The sequence below is a fragment of the Gigantopelta aegis genome, chromosome 4, assembly GCF_016097555.1.
Source record: "Gigantopelta aegis isolate Gae_Host chromosome 4, Gae_host_genome, whole genome shotgun sequence".
In the NCBI taxonomy this organism is placed as follows: Eukaryota; Metazoa; Mollusca; class Gastropoda; order Neomphalida; family Peltospiridae; genus Gigantopelta; species Gigantopelta aegis.
Window position 1 is genome coordinate 70,298,083 of NC_054702.1, and position 20,018 is coordinate 70,318,100.

The 20,018-nt window shown below is 38.1% G+C and overlaps 2 protein-coding genes across 3 annotated transcripts; both read right to left on the reverse strand.

Annotated features, from left to right (window-relative positions):
* Nucleotides 1–654: 654 nt before the first annotated feature.
* LOC121371015 lies at nucleotides 655–11,643 on the reverse strand. Of its 2 annotated transcripts, none has more exons than XM_041496624.1 (4): nucleotides 11,391–11,643; nucleotides 5,424–6,166; nucleotides 4,403–4,957; nucleotides 655–2,354 (listed from the first exon to the last, which is right to left on the reverse strand). In XM_041496624.1, the coding sequence occupies exons 2-4, from the start codon at nucleotides 6,150–6,152 to the stop codon at nucleotides 2,034–2,036; spliced, it is 1,605 nt and encodes a 534-aa protein (XP_041352558.1). In that variant the 5' UTR covers nucleotides 6,153–6,166; nucleotides 11,391–11,643; the 3' UTR covers nucleotides 655–2,033. The 2 variants fall into 2 exon arrangements, with proteins under 2 accessions (XP_041352558.1, XP_041352557.1); XM_041496623.1 differs by lacking the exon at nucleotides 11,391–11,643 and adding an exon at nucleotides 10,171–10,422.
* Nucleotides 11,644–14,193: 2,550 nt separating this feature from the next.
* On the reverse strand, nucleotides 14,194–17,666 carry LOC121369972 (WAP four-disulfide core domain protein 3-like). The gene is made up of 3 exons (XM_041495055.1): nucleotides 17,615–17,666; nucleotides 15,921–16,124; nucleotides 14,194–14,685 (listed from the first exon to the last, which is right to left on the reverse strand). Exons 1-3 carry the CDS (start codon nucleotides 17,664–17,666, stop codon nucleotides 14,234–14,236), a joined length of 708 nt encoding a protein of 235 aa, XP_041350989.1. The 3' UTR covers nucleotides 14,194–14,233.
* Between the last annotated feature and the right edge of the window lie 2,352 nt (nucleotides 17,667–20,018).

Here is a 20,018-nt window from a genome sequence, read left to right on the forward strand (position 1 = left end):
TATGTAACTGTAATCGATATCAACAGACCTGTTAAAAAGTCGAGGGGTTTTAGGGGATTTTTTTTATTGTATTACAAAGTGGAGATGTTGCATCGAAACAGTTAATCGTACGATGGTGTGGCGCCATTTCATTTCTCCCGGCCTTACCTATAAATACAATGGCAATATACAATATTTCTATTTCTTGTTTCAGCCAGTGCACCACGACTGGTATATCACAGGGCCGTACTCTGATCAAAATCCGGGGGGGGGGGGGGGGGGGGGGGGGGGGGAATACTTTTTATAAACAAATGAAACACTATACAAATTAAACCCTGAGATGTGTATGCTATTTTTTGGAGTAAAACAAAACAAACAAAAGTGACTCGATTTATGTAACCACATATAAAAATCTATCAATCAGTTCATACCACAAAATACTCTACTTTAATTTCTTCTAAGAAACAAGTGGTTATTATTATTATTATATATATTTTTTTTTTTTACAAGTTTTATTGCCAGCCCCTTGTTTACAATTAGAACAACACATGCCAAGGGTAAAACATGGGTTGTGTACATAAAAATAATAAAACAACATAATATAATACTTTAGGGTACTGGCTTGCAAACCCCACCTCACCCCACCCCAACCCCCTCTCCCTCCCCGCGCCTCTCTCTCTCTCTCTCTCTCTCTCTCTCTCTCTCTCTCTCTCTCTCTCTCTCTCTCTCTCTCTCTCTCTCTCTCCATATCTAATCAATGTAGCTATCCATTTATCTTTCTCTCACGCAAAAAACAACAATAACATACTTTCATCCTTTTCCATTCTATGAACGACGTACATAAATATTTAATATATATTTAATATATACACATACACACACATACATATACATATGTATGTATCTACATTATTAATGCGTGGACCGCTGGGAACAAGACGATACACAAGGAAAGTTACAAAAATTAGGTCTGTTCAAAGAGAGAATAATACACTGACCACTTGGTGAAGAATTTATTAAGATTGTTCTTACTAAAATAAATACATTGTTCTACTTTATATCTTTGTTTAGCTTCGTTTTGGAAGTGTATAATATTTAATTGGACCCGTTGCACTTTACATTTATACAAATATATAAAATATTTAGTTAATAATAGTAGCAGGTCAAAAACACTATCTGTTTTAATATGATCTTTACATCCAAATATCACTAGCTCAAGAGAAAGCTTTAAATTATATACATGTGTATATGCTTACATGAGTTTGATAACCAATTTAAATAATAATTCCAAAAGTTATGAACAATTTTACATTCCCAAAATAAATGCACTATAGATTCTTTTCCTTCATGACAAAACGTACACATTTCACTGTCAATTAATTTTAATTTATATGCGAAACTATTAGTATTCTATGAAGTATTCTATATTGGAACCATCTAACTTTTATTTCTTGCGTGGTTACAAATGGTTTTAAATAAATAGTGTACCAATTAAGGTCTGAAATAAAATAATTTTGCCATTTTGATATTGCAGAATTTGGCTTTTCAGAAGTTACCAGTGTGTAATATTATAGTTTTGAGCCATTTCTGATAGAACAAAGTTTTTGTTGAACAGGAGAATCATCTAAAGGAATATTTGTTTCTATTATACTCAGTTTCGTCTTCCTAAGGTAAGCCTTAAGTGAGTTAATAACTCCTTGATACTCTAAAAAAGATGCATTTAATTTGTATAAATTATTAAATGCGGTTAAAGTTAAAAAGTTGCCGTACTCGTCAACAAGATCACGGATTTGAGATACACCTTTCCCAAGCCATTTCTTTTTTTTAAAAAGTGGTTATTATTAATAATATCCAAACTGGACTACAAATAGCAGCAGTCCTATTATCTAGTAGAAAATTACATTATCACTTAATTTGAAAGGCTTTAAAAATGAACAAATTTGGCTCCGCTATCCGAATTAGACCAAGATGGTCATGCGAATGAGACAGAAATAACTTTTTTTAAAAACACTCGATGGGATCCGTTTTTCACTATCACCACATCATCTACTTCATTAAACTTCGTCCCATAACTCTCTATCTTCTTCCCAGTGCTCTTGTACTTGTTCGTCTTCCTGGTTTCGTCTACGACTACGACGACGGCTGCGGCGATCAAATCGGTGTCGTAACTGACCTATGACCTCTCTCTGCACAAAGAATGCCGGTATGCAGTACCAGTGGTGTAGACGTCGGAGGCCTCGTCTGATGTTTCGGGTCACTTTTCTGAGAAAAGGCACATGCTGTTCTGTCACCGGGGCACTTTCTGCGGGGAGATCTTGCTGCGTTTCGGTTCTTAAATAATGTTCCGTGTACACTCGGTCAAACCACGTGTCTGTCTTCAAATATACAAGTTGAGTGCGTCGTTAAATAAAAAAACATTTCCTTTCAAATATACATATACACAATACAATACAATATATACAGTATATATACATATATAGTAGAAATGCAGTGTTAATATAAAAAGTGTGTGCGTGCGAGTGTGCGTGTATTTGAGATTGCCATCATTTGAAATATGGGGTAGGCCTAAGTAGGGCCAACCGTTTGTCGTTAGCGCTTGCTACTCAAAGCATTAAACCGAATGACCACTTTGGGAACCAGTCAAAATAGCAAAAGTTTCAGCGAAAAACGGCTGGATGAACGTAAAACACAGTTCAGTGTGTTGTGCGCTTTGTAGTGCTGGTGTTGTTTTGTTGTATCGTGTGTATATGTGTGTGTGCGTGAAAGTTATTAGCTTATAATTAAATGTTTTCTTTCAAAATGCTCTTATTTTGTTACCGTACTACCAGTTTGTTCACTGTAATTGTTATCATTTCCTTAGAACTATATTTTAGTCTGAAAAACGGCTGGATGAACGTAAAACACAGTTCAGTGTGTTGTGCGCCTTTGCAGTGCTGGTGTTGTTTTGTTGTATCGTGTGTATATGTGTGTGTGCGTGAAAGTTATTAGTTTATAATTAAATGATTTCTTTCAAAATGCTCTTATTTTGTTACCGTACTACCAGTTTGTTCACTGCAATTGTTATCATTTCCTTAGAACTATATTTTAGTCTGAAAAACGTCAACGCTTGTTCTGAGTTTGTAAAGATGTTTTCAACAAATCTAGAGCCATGTTATGGAAATTACTTTTAATTTTAAAAAATTAATAATTAAATATTAAATTTAATTAACACTTTTTAATAATCGGAATCATGTTCCAATCGAAGCATACTCGGGACAGTGACTTTAACACTGACACCCAGAACAGCCACACTCGGAATTCACTGCTGCACCAACAATGAGTAATATGTGACACATGGCTGATAGCCGTGCCCCCTTGCTGGTAAGATGGATGGGACATGACACCAGGGAAGAAACACCAGTGACCAGAAAGATGGTGGGTCAACGTGAGATGTCTGGTCACTGCCAGAAAGACGGTGGACCAACGTGAGATATCTGGTCACTGCCAGAAAGACGGTGGGCCAACGTGAGATATCTGGTCACTGCCAGATAGACGGTGGGCCAACGTGAGATGTCTGGTCACTGCGAGGAAGACGGTGGGCCAACGTGAGATATCTGGTCACTGCCAGAAAGACGGTGGGCCAACGTGAGATGTCTGGTCACTGCCAGAAAGACGGTGGACCACGTGAGATGTCTGGTCACTGCCAGAAAGACGGTGGGCCAACGTGAGATGTCTGGTCCCTGCCAGAAAGACGGTGGGCCAACGTGAGATGTCTGGTCCCTGCCAGAAAGACGGTGGGCCAACGTGAGATGTCTGGTCACTGCCAGAAAGACGGTGGGCCAACGTGAGATGTCTGGTCACTGCCAGAAAGACGGTGGGCCAACGACGAAGTGCTGGTTGACCACCACCAGCCCACTGTCTGGGCACCACACTGACACTGATTATATCTTAATTCTTACGTAAGGTTAACACGTCTGTTTATTAGACAAATTATTTAAAAGAAGAAAAGACAACAGACCTCTTGGAAATGCGTCTAAAGCGGCGGGGGGGGGGATATGGTGCACACACACCCACCCGAACTTTCACCTGGTATTGTGCTCAGAAGGCTGGAAATGCCGTATTTTAACATCTGAAATTCAATATTTTTAAAATATTGCCTCCGAATTCTCCTTACATGTTCGGGTCCTCTGAGCACTCAAATTTCCACCCCTAGACATCGCACTGAATGTGCCCGACTTCTCCCTTTCAAGTGACATTCCGGGAGCCCTGTTTCGTTAAAATAGCTGTCTGTATTACGGCTGTGATTATAGTCAGGCCGCAACTGATGAAACGTGCCCTAGATGTATATGCTTTGAATCGGTCATGTACACAGTAGGAGAGATGAGAGGTTTTCAAAAGCAGCACCAGAATTTAAGTATACTAATAGTTTATATAAAGCTAATACCTTTGATGGCGGTTTGTTGCTGCACTGTAGGAGATACCTCCTTACTACAGGATCCCGGGACGCCATCTCGCACACGTGCCTGCCATGATGACTATGCTCCTTTGTGTTGGGACGAGCGCTTATGAACATCGTGTAGTTGAAGTGGACAGACGACATAATATCATATCTCTCGGCCGGCGTTACCTCCACATCCGATGTCCGCGACTCGTTGTTCCACACGTACAGAACAGGAGTCAGCTTGAAACTGTCAGCAGTGTGTTTGGTGGCTGACTGATTGGTGTTGCCGTCGTATTCTTCCGAGTAGGATATTTGGAGTGAAGGTTCTGGGTTTAGAGGTTCTGCGTTTTGAGGTTCTACATTTGGACGTTCTGGCGTTGGATGTTCTGAGGTTCGATGTTCTGAGGTTGGAGGTTCTAGGTTTGGAGGGTCTGGGTTGGCAGACTGGTTTGTGTTACTCTCCATCAGTTCCATGCCATCATGCTCTCTTGGGCTTTGGTTTCTAGCGAGTCTTCGACGACGGTTTCGAGATCTCCCAGGCTGATATGACATCAGTTCCTAAAGTAAACAAGAGTCTGTAAACAAGTATCAAGCTTGAACTGTGCTTATGTTTAAAATCAGATATGTTTAGAATAAAGATGACGATGTATAATTTCGTAAAGAAATATTGATCTAAAAGCACTACATTACCAAAGTTTTAAAAATACCCTGTAGTCTTAAGAAATACATCAATCAATCATGATTTCAGTCGTTGCTATATTAATTACTGTCCTATTTATTTTACAAAAGCAATTTCATGTGTTTATTTATTTCCAGTAAATTGCATGTTACTATACTTGTTCTCTTTACTATGTACATGGTGATTCAGCAACGGTCGAGAAGCCCAATTTGAATTCTATGATGATATTACTGATCATTTTTATTTATTGAAATGCAGTTACATGTTTATCAGGAATCTTTTTTTATGATTGGCTGAGTGTATCTACTTCTTTTTGCGCTTTAAATAGATCAATAAAACACAAACGATAATAGATGCTGCATCTTCTTCAATATGTTGTAGAAGGAAATCCATTCCCAAGTTAACTATCCTGTTGCCGGCGAACACCGCCAGAGGGCCAAACTCGAAATCACCATGCCGACTGTGGGTGCTGTCTGGAATCTCGGGGTACTTCTTGGGCGACGTGATGTTACACCTCCGGTGTTTGAGACGAGACAGTGACACCATGATACACAGCGTCGGCTCGAGGCACTCCAGCCAGACGGTGGCCGGCAGTCCGTCGATGATGGGGTCCTCGGGGTAATTCTGACTCGCTATCATGGCGAACTCCGACTGCAGAAAAGCCGTGCTCCAGTTGGAACTCTTGTAGGTGTAAGAAGAGTAGAACAACAACTGCTTGACTGACTTCAGCTCGTGGTCCTGGAAACCGAGACACACGTTTAATACGGGACAAGACATGCCGGGTAGAATGGGAACTTTTACCGCGAAGTTCTCCTGCCACAGAGCCTCCTCGAAAGCGTTGAGTGGCAAGCGGGTTCGTCCGTGGAGCACGCACCAGGACACGGTGTGGTGGTTAGCATAGCTGAGTTCGAGCACGTCCGATGACTGCTGGGTGTCCTGGAGCTCCTCCTCCTCGGGAGAGTCAAACCTGAAGTCATCGACGTCGTACTCGCCCCAGCTAGTGCACGAGACGCAGAAGCGAAGTGTTTTCCCCGCGCGTCGAATCTTCTTCCGAAACTTTTTCTTCAAAGACATATTGCTTCATGTCTCTGTTGAAGGAAATGTTTTATTTAACGACGCACTCAACATATTTTATTTACGGTTATATGGCGTCAGACATATGGTTGAAGACCACACAGATATTAAGAGAGGAAACCCGCTGTCGCCACTTCAATGGCTACTCTTTTTCGATTAGCAGCAAGGGATCTTTTATATGCACCATCACAGACAGGATAGCACATACCACGGCCTTTGATATACCAATCGTGGTGCACTAGCTGGAACGAGAAATAGCCGAATGGGCGCACCGACGGGAATCGATCCTAGACCGACCGAGCATCAAGCGAGCGCTTTACTGCTGGGCTACGTCTCGTCCTAAAATGTCTCTGTTGACAAACTTTCATAATGATAAATCAAGTCTTGAAAACATTGAAACACTGATTTTGTTTTGTTTTTCTAATCCGTTTTAGTTTCTTTCACAAACTTAAGAGATGTTTTATGACTGGCGGATAATCATTTAACATTTCTTAAGCTAATTGATCTATTGCAATACGTCTCTCTATACAAGGTATGTTTTCGACACACCAGATTATTTTCTACAACAGTGCCTTTTACGTTATAATATAAAACAAAGAGATCGCACAAATATACTAACTTGCGAACGCCAAAACGAACCCAAAGAATTTAATCACAATTCCTACGCTCAATTTCAGGAATATTTTCCCCTAGCATTTATTTTGTACATCTTATTGCTCTTTAAGTTACTTTGACGGCATGTACATATAATCTTTTTTTTTTTTAAATTTACTGAAACATGAATACGTGTATTTTCATTATTCATCCAAGCATGTTATATTATGAAAAGTTAAATATCACGATACGTATCGTATCATATCCCACATATCGGTATACTTATTGTATCGCCAGCTACCCATATCGTTACGCCTCTATTTCCAACCCGAGTACCTTTTAAGCTGTATTAAAGATATTAATTGGTGTAATTTATGCCGCCACATTAATTACTTTTCTTACAGATCTGTTGGTGAGAACATCATTCGTTATTTTTGATAACACATACTTGTTTACACATGTACGTGTATTAACAATTTCAAGACATACAACTGGCTGCTCCTAGGTGATGAACAGGTCACCAATGCCATAAGTCCAATGAAAAAACAGCACAATCGAAATCGATTACATTTTGACGTATAATTAATCTGTGACGCGTAAGTTAGCTACAAGTACAAGGGCTGTAAATAACTTTTTAGTCAAAAAAGATGTTAAAATTGGCTAAAAACCTGGTTTTGAGGATATTTAAGAAATAGAATAATACATTCGTGCCCATTAGATACCGTTTATCTTAAAACTCGTTGTTTGAAAGCGTATCAAAATTGCTTTCGCTCGTTAGATACATTTTAAAACATTTTGTTGTAAGATAAATGGTATCTAACGGCCACTCGTGTATTATTCTTTATATACCTAAACACAATGCATATGCACTTGCCCATAGACAGGGTCCAATAGTAAATATATCACTACCTTTGGTGTAGGCGTTATGAGTCACTAGTTGGGATGCGGAAAAAGAAAAACAAAAACGAATACACCGATTGTACAACTCATTGCCAAAACAAATCCATTGATCGTGCAACTCATTGCCAAAACAAATCCATTGATCGTGCAACTCGTTGCAAAAACAAATCCATTGATCGTGCAACTCATTGCCAAAACAAATCCATTGCCAAATTGCCAAATCCATTGATCGTGCAACTCATTGCCAAAACGAATACATTGATCGTGCAACTCATTGCCAAAACAAATCCATTGATCGTGCAACTCATTGCCAAAACGAATACATTGATCGTGCAACTCATTGCCAAAACGAATACACTGATCGTGCAACTCATTGCCAAAACAAATCCATTGATCGTGCAACTCATTGCCAAAACAAATCCATTGATCGTGCAACTCATTGCCAAAACAAATCCATTGATCGTACAACTCATTGCCAAAATTAATCCATTGATCGTACAACTCATTGCCAAAACGAATACATTGATCGTGCAACTCATAGCATGTTTTTCGAGCGCTCTAATACGGAGCCACACCATACGACGCCATATAACCATAAATAAACATGTACGTCAGTAAATATACACATAGAAATTAATTAAGCACCACCTGAATTGCATTGCTGCAAAAAAAAAAAAAAAAAAAAAAAAAAAAGGGGGGGGGGGGGGGGGGGGGGGGTCTAGAAATATATAGTTGTCCATGCAATCCAATTAAAATTAGCTCCACTATTACATGTGGATCTAACAGCAGCCAGTTGGAGCTCATGTCCACCAATCAAAACCTTACTTGCAGAATCATGCCAGTGATTTGAAAATAATTTGAAAATATTCCGAATTATCCTGAGGGTATACGATATGTTTCATGTGAATTACGAATGCCATATTTAGACCAGTAGAACTAATTTTAATCAGATTGCTAACAACACTGCGTAGTCTCCAATGTCCAGGGAACATTTCGTCTGTAAATACTAATTTAAATATTGACCAATCACAGTTCGCATTTTATAACGTTATTTGGGAGCATACAAATTCTAAAAATATCGGGCGAGTCTATTTTAGTGGCCGCAGTACAGCGAACCATACCAATACGTACGGGATGGGTTATCAGTCTTCAATTTTACATTAAAAATGATTTATATATTTATATAAAAAAACCCCAACTAAATCAGTCTTCAGTTTTACATTACAAATTATTTATTTTATAAAATAAAACATGTTTTAAGGCATTCGTAATTCACACGAAACATGTCGTATACCCTCAGGATAATTCGGAATGTTTTCAAATTATTTTTAAATCACTGGCATGATTCTGCAAGTAAGGTTTTGATTGGTGGACATGAGCTACAACTGGCTGCTGTTAGACCCACATGCAATAGTGGAGCTAATTTTAATTAGATTGTTGTCCGTGCTGATGGAGTTCACACCTGACATTGATAGTTTTTACATATTCAGTATATACTGGGTATTTAGCAAGGTGATATGAATAAATTTGTTTTGAGAAGTACATCAGTGTCATTGTAACTTCATGGTTAATTACCGTACTTGTTCATGCATATTTACTGGTTTTGTCTTTTCCCCTAGAACACATTAAATATTGATGTAGAGACAGTGTCACTTTCTGTCAATCGTTTTCACTAACATATATATATATATATATATATATATACACAAACACAGAAAATTATTTTCAGTGTTGTTGTTTTTTGGGGGTTTTTTTTATGATTCACGAAATGTTCACAATCACGGTAAAAACTAGATCTTCTTAATTAATTTCCAGGTACATAGACTAAAATGTCTCCCTTTATTCCGAACTACATCCCGCACCTATACTTGTCTTCAGAAAAACGTGGTCAGCTAAAACAGTTGATATCTCAGCATGTAAGATCACATCACACAGGCGTGTTTGTAGGACATTACGTAGTGTGTATGTGTGTCTGGGGCGGATCTAGAAGGGGGGTCCAAGGTGTCCGGATCCCCCCCCCCTCCTCAAATTTGAGAAGTGCCCCTTTTATTTAGGATTTTTAGGTTTTTTACAAATTTATTTATTCTGTGACAGAATAAATAAATTTGTATTCTACAGTGTTCTATACATTGACAGTGTCAATGTATAGAACACTGTAGAATACGTCTGCCAGCGTCCCTGTTGTAGCACTATTATATTATGGTCCATGTGAACCGCGTGTAATTTTTCAATAGTGCCTTTCCATAATGTTATGGTGCCCTTTTTGTCTTGGACCCCCCCTCATCAGAAAAGCTGGATTCGCCCCAGTGTGTGTGTGTGTGTGTGTGTGTGTGTGTGGGGGGGGGGGGGATCTAGACTGCGGTGACGACGTTTCTAAGGGGGGTTCGGGTCATGCTCCCCCGCAAAATATATGATTTTTTTTTTTTTTACACGCACATAACCTCCCCCCTCCCCTGCCCACCACCACCACCGAAAGCCTCTCTGCAAAAGCGCTTGCTAAAATGGTTTTCACGCTTTTACTTACGTTTGATAGCCTCTGAAACGCTGGCCATGTAAACATCAGATTATAAAAAAATAAAAATAAAAATAACCAATGGAAGCAGAGAGCGCTGCCGCTCGGCAACCATAAAACCTTACATGTTATTACGTTTTGGATATATTTTTAACAATCAAAATAAATAATTAAATTAATATACATATGTTTTGTAACATTTAACTTTTTCTGTTTACAAATAACGAAAGTGGCGTCTGAAATGTACAGATAAGCCATGACGTGATGAACAATTACATGACGTCATAGAGAAAACTAACATTAGGTCGTGGGACCGTTATTCCAATACCCAACACCTTGATGCTATGAATGAAATTTACCAGTATATAATATACAATACGTATTTAAAATGATGGTCGATTGGCCAAACATGTTCTTCTTTTATATAACCCATTCTTTTGTTACAATGATGAAATGTACTTTTTTTTTTATTACACACACACACACACACACGCACACACACGTCGAGATTTCCTTTGGCAAGCCTCGGATTTCATACTTTTATCAACTTGTGCTCATAAATTATGATATCACAAGACACTCGGGGAGTACTCTCCCCCCCCCCCCCCCCCCCCTCTCTCTCTCTCTCTCTCTCTCTCTCTCTCTCTCTCTCTCTCTCTCTCTCTCTCTCTCCTCTCTCTCTCTCTCTCTCTCTCTCTCTCTCTCTCTCTCTCTCTCTATATATATATATATATATATATATATATATATATATATATATATATATATATATATATACACAGAAAATTATTTTCAGTTTTTTTAATTTTTATTATGATTCACGAAATGTTCACAATATCACGGTAAAAACTAGATCTTCTTAATTAATTTCCAGGTATATAGGCTAAAATGTCTCCCTTTATTCCGAACTACATCCCGCACCTATATTGGTCTTCAGAAAAACATGGTCAGCTAAAACAGCTGATATCTCAGCATGTAAGATCACATCACACAGGCGTGTTTGCAGGACATTACGTAGTGTGTATGTGTGTGTGTGTGGGGGGGGGGGGGGGGGGGGGGGGTCTAGACTGCGGTGACGACGTTTCAAAGGGGGGTTCGGGTCATGCTCCCCCGCAAAATATATGATTTTTTTTTTTACACACACATAACCTACCCCCTCCCCTGCCCACCACCACCACCGAAACCCTCTCTGCAAAAACGCTTGCTAAAATGGTTTTCACGCTTTTACTTACGTTTGATAGCCTCTGAAACGCTGGCCGTGTAAACATCAGATTATAAAAAAAAAAAAAAAAAAAAAACCAATGGAAGCAGAGAGCGCTGCCGCTCGGCAATCATAAAACCTTACATGTTATTACGTTTTGGGTATATTTTTAACAATCAAAATATATGATTTTTTTTTTTACACACACATAACCTACCCCCTCCCCTGCCCACCACCACCACCGAAACCCTCTCTGCAAAAACGCTTGCTAAAATGGTTTTCACGCTTTTACTTACGTTTGATAGCCTCTGAAACGCTGGCCGTGTAAACATCAGATTATAAAAAAAAACAACAAAAAAAAACAACCAATGGAAGCAGAGAGCGCTGCCGCTCGGCAATCATAAAACCTTACATGTTATTACGTTTTGGGTATATTTTTAACAATCAAAATAAATAATTAAATTAATATACATATTTTTTGTAACATTTAACTTTTTCTGTTTACAAATAACGAAAGTAGCGTCTGAAACGTACAGATAAGCCATGACGTGGCCATGAACAATTACATGACGTCATAGAAAAAAAAACTGGACATTAGGTCGTGGGACCGTTATTCCAGTCCCAACACCTTGATGCTATGAATTTTTTACCATATTTAACAATACAATACGTATTAAAAATATGGTCGATTGGCCAAATATACATCTTTTATATATTAACTTTTTTTGTTTACAAATAACGATGAAAACCTCTGAAAAAAAAAAAACACTTTTTTTTTATTAAGCCATGACGTGGAACAAAATTACATGACGTAAAAAGAAAAACTGTTAGGTCGCACGGGACCGTTATATCCAGTACCCAACACCATGATCTTTTGTTATAATATACAATACGTATTTAAAAAACAACCAAAAAACTAACCCATGATGGTCGATTGGCCAAACATGTTTTCTTTTATATAAACACATTCTTTTGTTACAATGATGAAATGTACTTTTTTTTTATTACACACACACACACACACGCACACGCACGCACGCACACACACATATCGAGATTTCCTTTGGCAAGCCTCGGATTTCATACTTTTATCAACTTGTGCTCATAAATTATGATATCACAAGACACTCGGGGAGTATCCTCTCTCTCTCTCTCTCTCTCTCTCTCTCTCTCTCTCTCTCTCTCTCTCTCTCTCTCTCTCTCTCTCTCTCTCTCTCTCTCTCTCTCTCTCTCTCTCTATCTCTATATATATATATATATATATATATATATATATATATATGATGCATTAAAACGATTTTCATTTAATTAAAAAAATATATTTTGTTGTTTGTTTGTTTGATTTTTTAAATTTAATTGTTTAATTGATGGTTTTGGGGTTGTTTTTTTGTTTGTTTTGTTTTTGTTTTGTTTTGTTTTGTTTTTTACCTTTGACAGTGAATAATAAAAATGTGAGGTTAAAATGTTGGATGGAATGTCACCGATGCTATCAATGCTGCAAGTTTCAGACCTTGCAGGAAGTCAATGTCTTTGACTGCCCTAGTTCCGCGCAAAATTGTCATTCTGTTTTTAGTTGTACCCTACCCATTTCAAGTACATTAATAGCGGATACACCGATACTAATACAAATTAAATTATACAGTACTGTGGCCAGAAGAAACAACATTTTATGAGAACAAACACTTGGAACATTGACCGGTATGATGTTGTTTAGTATATTGCTAGCTTAGGAGGCCTCGGTTAAGCTATCGGATGTAAGGCTGGTAGGTACTGGGTTCGTATCCATGTACCGGCTCCCACTCAGAGCGATCTTAATGTAAGGCCACTACACCGACTTCTCTCTCACGAACCACTAACAACTAACAATTAACCCACAGTCCAGGGCCCCGTTCCACGAAACGATCTTAGCCCTAAGATCACCTTAAGTGCATAGCTACCTTATGTACTTAAGGTGATCGTTGCACTAAGATCGCTTCGTGGAACGGGGCCCTGGACAGATAGTCCAGATAGGTGAGGTGTGACCAGGACAGCGTGCTTGGATTTTAATTCGATATAAGCACGAAAATAAGCACGAAGATAAGTAATCACGTGATGAAATTAAAGAAGGAAACAGATAGAATGAGAGAGGAAAGAAAGAAAAAAAGAAATGTTTTATTTAACGACGCACTCAACACATTTTATTTACGGTTATATGGCGTCAGACATATGGTCAAGGACCACACAGATTTTGAGAGGAAACCCGCTGTCGCCACCTCATTGGCTACTCTTCCGATTAGCAGAAAGGGATCTTTTATTTGCGCTTCCCACAGGCAGGATAGCACAAACCATGGCCTTTGTTGAAACAGTTATGGATCACTGGTCGGTGCAAATGGTTTACACCTACCCATTGAGCCTTGCGGAGCACTCACTCAGGGTTTGGAGTCGGTATCTGGATTAAAATCCCATGCCTCCACTGGGATCCGAACCCAGTACCTACCAGCCTGTTGACCGATGGCCTAACCACGACGCCACCGAGGCCGGTGAATGAGAGAGAGAGAGAGAGAGAGAGAGAGAGAGAGAGAGAGAGAGAGAGAGAGAGAGAGAGACTCGCTCTTAACACATCATGTCCTAGCAGTCTCCCCCCCCCCCCCCCCCCCCCCCCCCCCAACCAACATGATATAGACAAAAACGTTTAGCAATTTTGTACTACTGCATTGTAGTTTAAATTACAAATGATGCATCAATTGAATCCAGAGTCTGGTTTCGCTTTAATAGTTGTAAGTTTTCTTTACCAAATTGCGAAACCTTTTTGTTTTAGTATAGAACACAGTGTAGGTAGATATATATACAAAACGCATGTTCCCAGCATTTTATTCCATTTAGTTATTTCAGCAATCATGATATTGTAGACAATACAATCGCTTCTTCTCCGAGCTGTGGGTAAAAAGACGACCCCTCAGATGGACTCAGACAAACTCGTCCACAGGACGTCTTACAACACATAGCATTGTGAAAACAGTCTTCATCAGATGAACACCTGTTCCAGCAATCAGTGGCGACGACCACGTCCTTGGGACACCGCCTCGCCGTGGTCGTACTGGTCACCACCCCGACCGGCTTCTGGCAGGACGTCCCGCACGCGCTTTTGCAGCATTTCTCAAAGCTGGGACAGCTCTCGTCGGATGCACATTGGGAGAAGCAGTGGTTGACGAGCATCATGGCTGGACAGATCCCCGGCTTCGTCTTGATGGTTATGGGTTCCGTGCAAGTCGTGCCGCAACCAGTGGCGCAACACTTCTGAGATCCAGTGCATTCCTGGTCCAAGTGACACACCACCATGCAGCTTTCTGTAGGAATAATACTAGTAATATTAATATTCTCATGGAAAGAAATAAGGGATCACACCACCACTAATTAGCAAAGAGTGACTGCAATCAAAACCCTCACCCATAGTGTTAAGATTCACCCATTGTATTAAGAGTCACCCATGGTGTTAAAAGTCACCCATTGTATTAAAATCACCCATGGTGTTAAGAGTCACCCATGGTGTTAAAGAGTCACCCATTGTATTAAAAGTCACCCATAGTGTTAAGAGTCGCCCATAGTGTTAAGAGTCACCCATTGTATTAAGAGTCACCCATGGTGTTAAGAGTCACCCATTGTATTAAGAGTCGCCCATTGTATTAAGAGTCAATTTTATCTCTAGCGGTCAATTCTACATTACAGACTCGTAGGAACGATATCTGGAATGAGGGGGACACAGTCTGTAGTGGACATGGCACAGTCTCCAGTGGGAGTCGCAAGCCATATTTTTAGCTTTATTTATAACTAGGGTAGGACAAAAAAAAACGTACATGTGTGTTCTCAAGAGGTTGGATGAGTGGTGGGAGGGCTACTAAATGTCAAAACTAGCACAAAAAGGCCGAGAAGCACTGCCTTGAAGGTTTTCATTTGATAAGGATATAGGATAATGATGTAGCCCAGTGGTAAAGCGCTTGCATGATGCGCCTTCTGTTTAGGATTGATCCCCGTTTCCCAAGGCTCTGCATTATTAGCATTCAATCCAACATTATATCTTTGTAAATTTTATACAGATATTGTTATGCTTATAGATAATTAAATTTGATCTACCATACCATTCCCTTACTTCTTTCCCTCGATATAGACCAGTGGTTACATGCAAAACGATTAGGATCTATTTTAACTATCATGGAGGGTTCAAAATGGCCCCATCCCGCTGGTTTTACTGCATACATGTACAATGTTTATGGTCTATTTTATCTATCATGGATGGTTGAAAATGACCTCATCCCTCTGGTTCTACTGCATACATGTACAATGTTTATGGTCTATTTTATCTATCATGGATGGTTTAAAATAGCCCCATCCCGCTGGTTTTACTACATACATGTACAATGTTTATGGTTTTTTACCTATCATGGAAGGTTGAAAATGGCCCCATCCTCCTGGTTCTACTGCATATATTCACAATGTTTATGGTCTATTTTACCTATCATGGATGGTTGAAAATCGTCCCTGGTTCCAGTGCTTACATGCAAAAAACTATCATGATCTATTTTACCTATCATTGAATGTTGAAAATGTGGACAGGTGCCTTCTTTCACTGTCAACATTGGTCGACTACAAGACATGCCGCAGCCATTGCTGCAGCACTTGCGAGTTCCAGGACACTCGTGATCTGACGTACAGGCATGCTGACAGTCAGCGGGCCCGGTCGGTTTGCCGCAGTGGCCTGGCTTATCCACTGGGGCACTAGATGGTAATCCTGAAATACAAATGCAGTTTGGTTTTCAAGAAAAACCCGCTTAGGAACATCATTATATAAAATAATTTAGACATAGACAGGAAAAACAACCCGCTGTGGAACATCATTATATAACAATAATTTTGACACAGGCAGGAAAAACAACTCGCTGTGGAACATAATTATATCGCAATAATTTAACCACAGAGATGACATAGCATAATATTAAATAATAGATTAACGTAAAAGAATTTAAAAATTAAGGAGAACGTTATTAGCTAGTGGATTTCTCCAAGGCCGTAGCGAGCTGGTGTCACTTGGATGGAGAATTTAATTTTTACGGGGGCAAAATTAATCAAGGTATTTTCATAATAGCAGATCTCAAAGGGGCCAGTTGCTTTTTGGGAGTTCATGACCCCCCCCCCCCCCCCCCCCCAGTCTTCATGCTTGAAGTTTTCTGCATCAGAAATGAATAAATGTAACACCTCAGCAAAATACAAAAAATACATTGGCTGCTAGATGTTAAAACCAGCATCATAAAAGCTAAGGAGAACTGCCTAAAACGTTTGCATTTGACAAGGATATGGGGTGCGAGATTTAGCCCAGTGGTAAAGCGTCCATTGGGCTGTTTCTGGTTCCAGCCTGTGCACCACGACTGGTACATCAAAGGCCGTGGTATGTGCTATCCTGTCTGTGGGATGGTGCATATAAAAGATCCCTTGCTACTAATAGGAAAATGTGGCGTAATTTCTTTCGAAGACTGTCAGAATTACAAAAAGTATTTTGATAGCCATTAACCAATGATTAATAAATGAATGTGCATCAGTGGTGTCGTTAAACATAACAGACTTTTAACTTTTTGATTAGGATATGAAACGTTTTATACGTGAAATCGTTAAACATAACAGACTTTTAACGTTTTCATTAGGATATGAAACGTTTTATACGTGAAATCGTTAAACATAACAGACTTTTAACGTTTTGATTAGGATATGAAACGTTTTATACGTGAAATCGTTAAACATAACAGACTTTTAACGTTTTCATTAGGATATGAAACGTTTTATACGTGAAATCGTTAAAGATAACAGACTTTTAACGTTTTCATTAGGATATGAAACGTTTTATACGTGAAATCGTTAAACATAACAGACTTTTAACGTTTTCATTAGGATATGAAACGTTTTATACGTGAAATCGTTAAACATAACAGACTTTTAACGTTTTGATTAGGATATGAAACGTTTTATACGTGAAATCGTTAAACATAACAGACTTTTAACGTTTTGATTAGGATATGAAACGTTTTATACGTGAAATCGTTAAACATAACAGACTTTTAACTTTTTGATTAGGATATGAAACGTTTTATACGTGAAATCGTTAAATGAAACTTGGAACCATGGATATTAACTTCTTCACACAATAAGAAAACTGCTGTTTCGATTCTCCCTAAAGTGATTGGGTTTTCGCTAAAACCACCACTAATGTAACTATATATCAATGCTTACTGTGGCAGACCGGTCCTTTTTCACATGGTGGGTAAGCACAGGCACCTTCCATCATTAGGCATACTTCACCATCGGGACAAACCTCACGAAAGAAAAAAGAAAACTAAGTGGAATGGTGGCAACACGGTGGAATCCAACAATAATCACTATATTTCTACCTTGTCAATTAGAACAATAATCACTGTATTTCTACCAAGTCAATTACAAGAATCATCTTTGCACAGTTCAGTCTTATGGCGTCAAGCCCTGGCATTTTCATACAGAGACATTCATCATTGATTTGTCTATGACGTATAAGTTAACTACAAGGGCTACACCCGTAAATTAACTTTAGCGCTAGTATAGATTTAAATTCTCCCATGTATTTATTTATTTATTTATCAATTTATTATTATGTGTTTTAACCATTATATTTTTTTTCTTCTTCTCCTATATTTCCCAGTCTTTCCCATTCTATGAGTCATAGCAATTTTGTTTTGCCAATCTTTAATTTATACAGAAACATTACAAATGCTTTTATGTATTAAATTGCTACATATGACTGTATAACATTATTATACCACCAATTAGATATATGTACTTGTATATAAATTATATCACTTTGATGTAAGGCCATGAATGCAAGGCTCCCCAACCTTGACAATGTCAGAATGTACTGGGGAAAATAAATATTAAAAAAACAACTTTATCTTACAACTTGTTGTTTAAAAACGTTTTTTACACACCCGTTGGTGAAAACATTTTCCGTTATTTTTGATAACACATACTTGTTTACACATGTACGTGTGTTAAGAGTTTCATGACATACAACTGGCTGCTCCTAGGTGATGCCATACATGCAATGAAAAAAACTCACAATCGATTACCCTATGACGTTTAGTTAACCTGACAATCATTTGTCTGTGACGCTTAAGTTAGCTACAAGCGTAAGGGCTGTAAATAACTTTTAGTCGAAAAATATGTTAAAATTTGCTTAAAACCTGGTTTTTAAGGACATGTAAGAAATAGAATAATACCATTTATCTCACAATCTTAAAAACGTATCAAACTCGCTTTCGCTCGTTACATTCATTTTAAAATAACTCGTTGTAAGATAAAGGTCGCTCATATATTATTCTCTATATCAACTCGCTAAGAACACGCGTTGGATACTTCTTAAAACAACGCGTAAGATAAAATGGTATCTAACGGTCACTCGCGTGTTATTCCCATAACAGTATAAACACGCATAAAACGAGTCTGGAGTACGCCACACTTACACTTTACAACCAATCAGACGACTGGTCTCTTACGAACATTACATCCAATAAAGGTTTATTATTTTGATTACGTGGGATTTATTTTGAATGTCTAAAACATCGAAAGTCTACACTCGACCTGTATTCCCAATAATCTATTGCATACTTACCAACTATTGTATATTTATGAATGTAGATTTATTAGTTCGAGGGTATGTGAAGATATATTTATGAGGTAAGCTGTTAACACATACAATGTAGTTCTGGCTACGCTGATCTCTCCTGTTGTGGAGAAATTACCTTATTGCATCTGGGATAGAAAGCCATGGCTTCTGTTTGGAATAGAGAGAATCCGCCGTAAACCTGAAATTAGAGAAATGTAAACTGCCACGGTAAAATATTAACACAGGTATACAGATAATTAACTTAACTAATACCATATTTCATGAATCAGTTTTCGGACATGATATTTTTTCGTGTTGTTTTTTCTGTGTGCATTTTATTTTTGTTTTTTTTGGTGTTTGGGAAGTATTGTTTTTTATTAAATAAATTGACAAACCGATGTATTTTATAAATAAATAAACATAGTAATAAATAAATAAAATAAAATAAATAGGTTAATGGATGAATGAATGAATGAATCACATAAATAAATAAATAAATAAATAAATAAATAAATAAATAAAATAAATTGACAAACCGATGTATTTTATAAATAAATAAACATAGTAATAAATAAATAAAATAAAATAAATAGGTTAATGGATGAATGAATGAATCACATAAATAAATAAATAAATAAATAAATAAGTAAATAAATAAACAACTAAATAAATAAATAAATAAATAAATAAATAAATAAATAAAATAAAATTGTGGTAATCCGTTTCAGCTTTTTTCCCTAATAATAACAAGACACACATGTAAAAAAATACAAACCGCTAACACGAACACATATTTGCAGAGATTCATAGTATCCATTCTCTCTCAACGTGACACCAGTGATTGACTGGTATTTCTGATCGTGTTCTTATGCTGTATTGGTTCAACCACGCTCGTCCTGTATCCAGACTTTTACCTGGTCACAAACAAATGCCACCGCGAGACAGCCGGAAAACGTTGAACATCACTTTATTCCTGTATAACTTGATAACAGCCCGACGTGA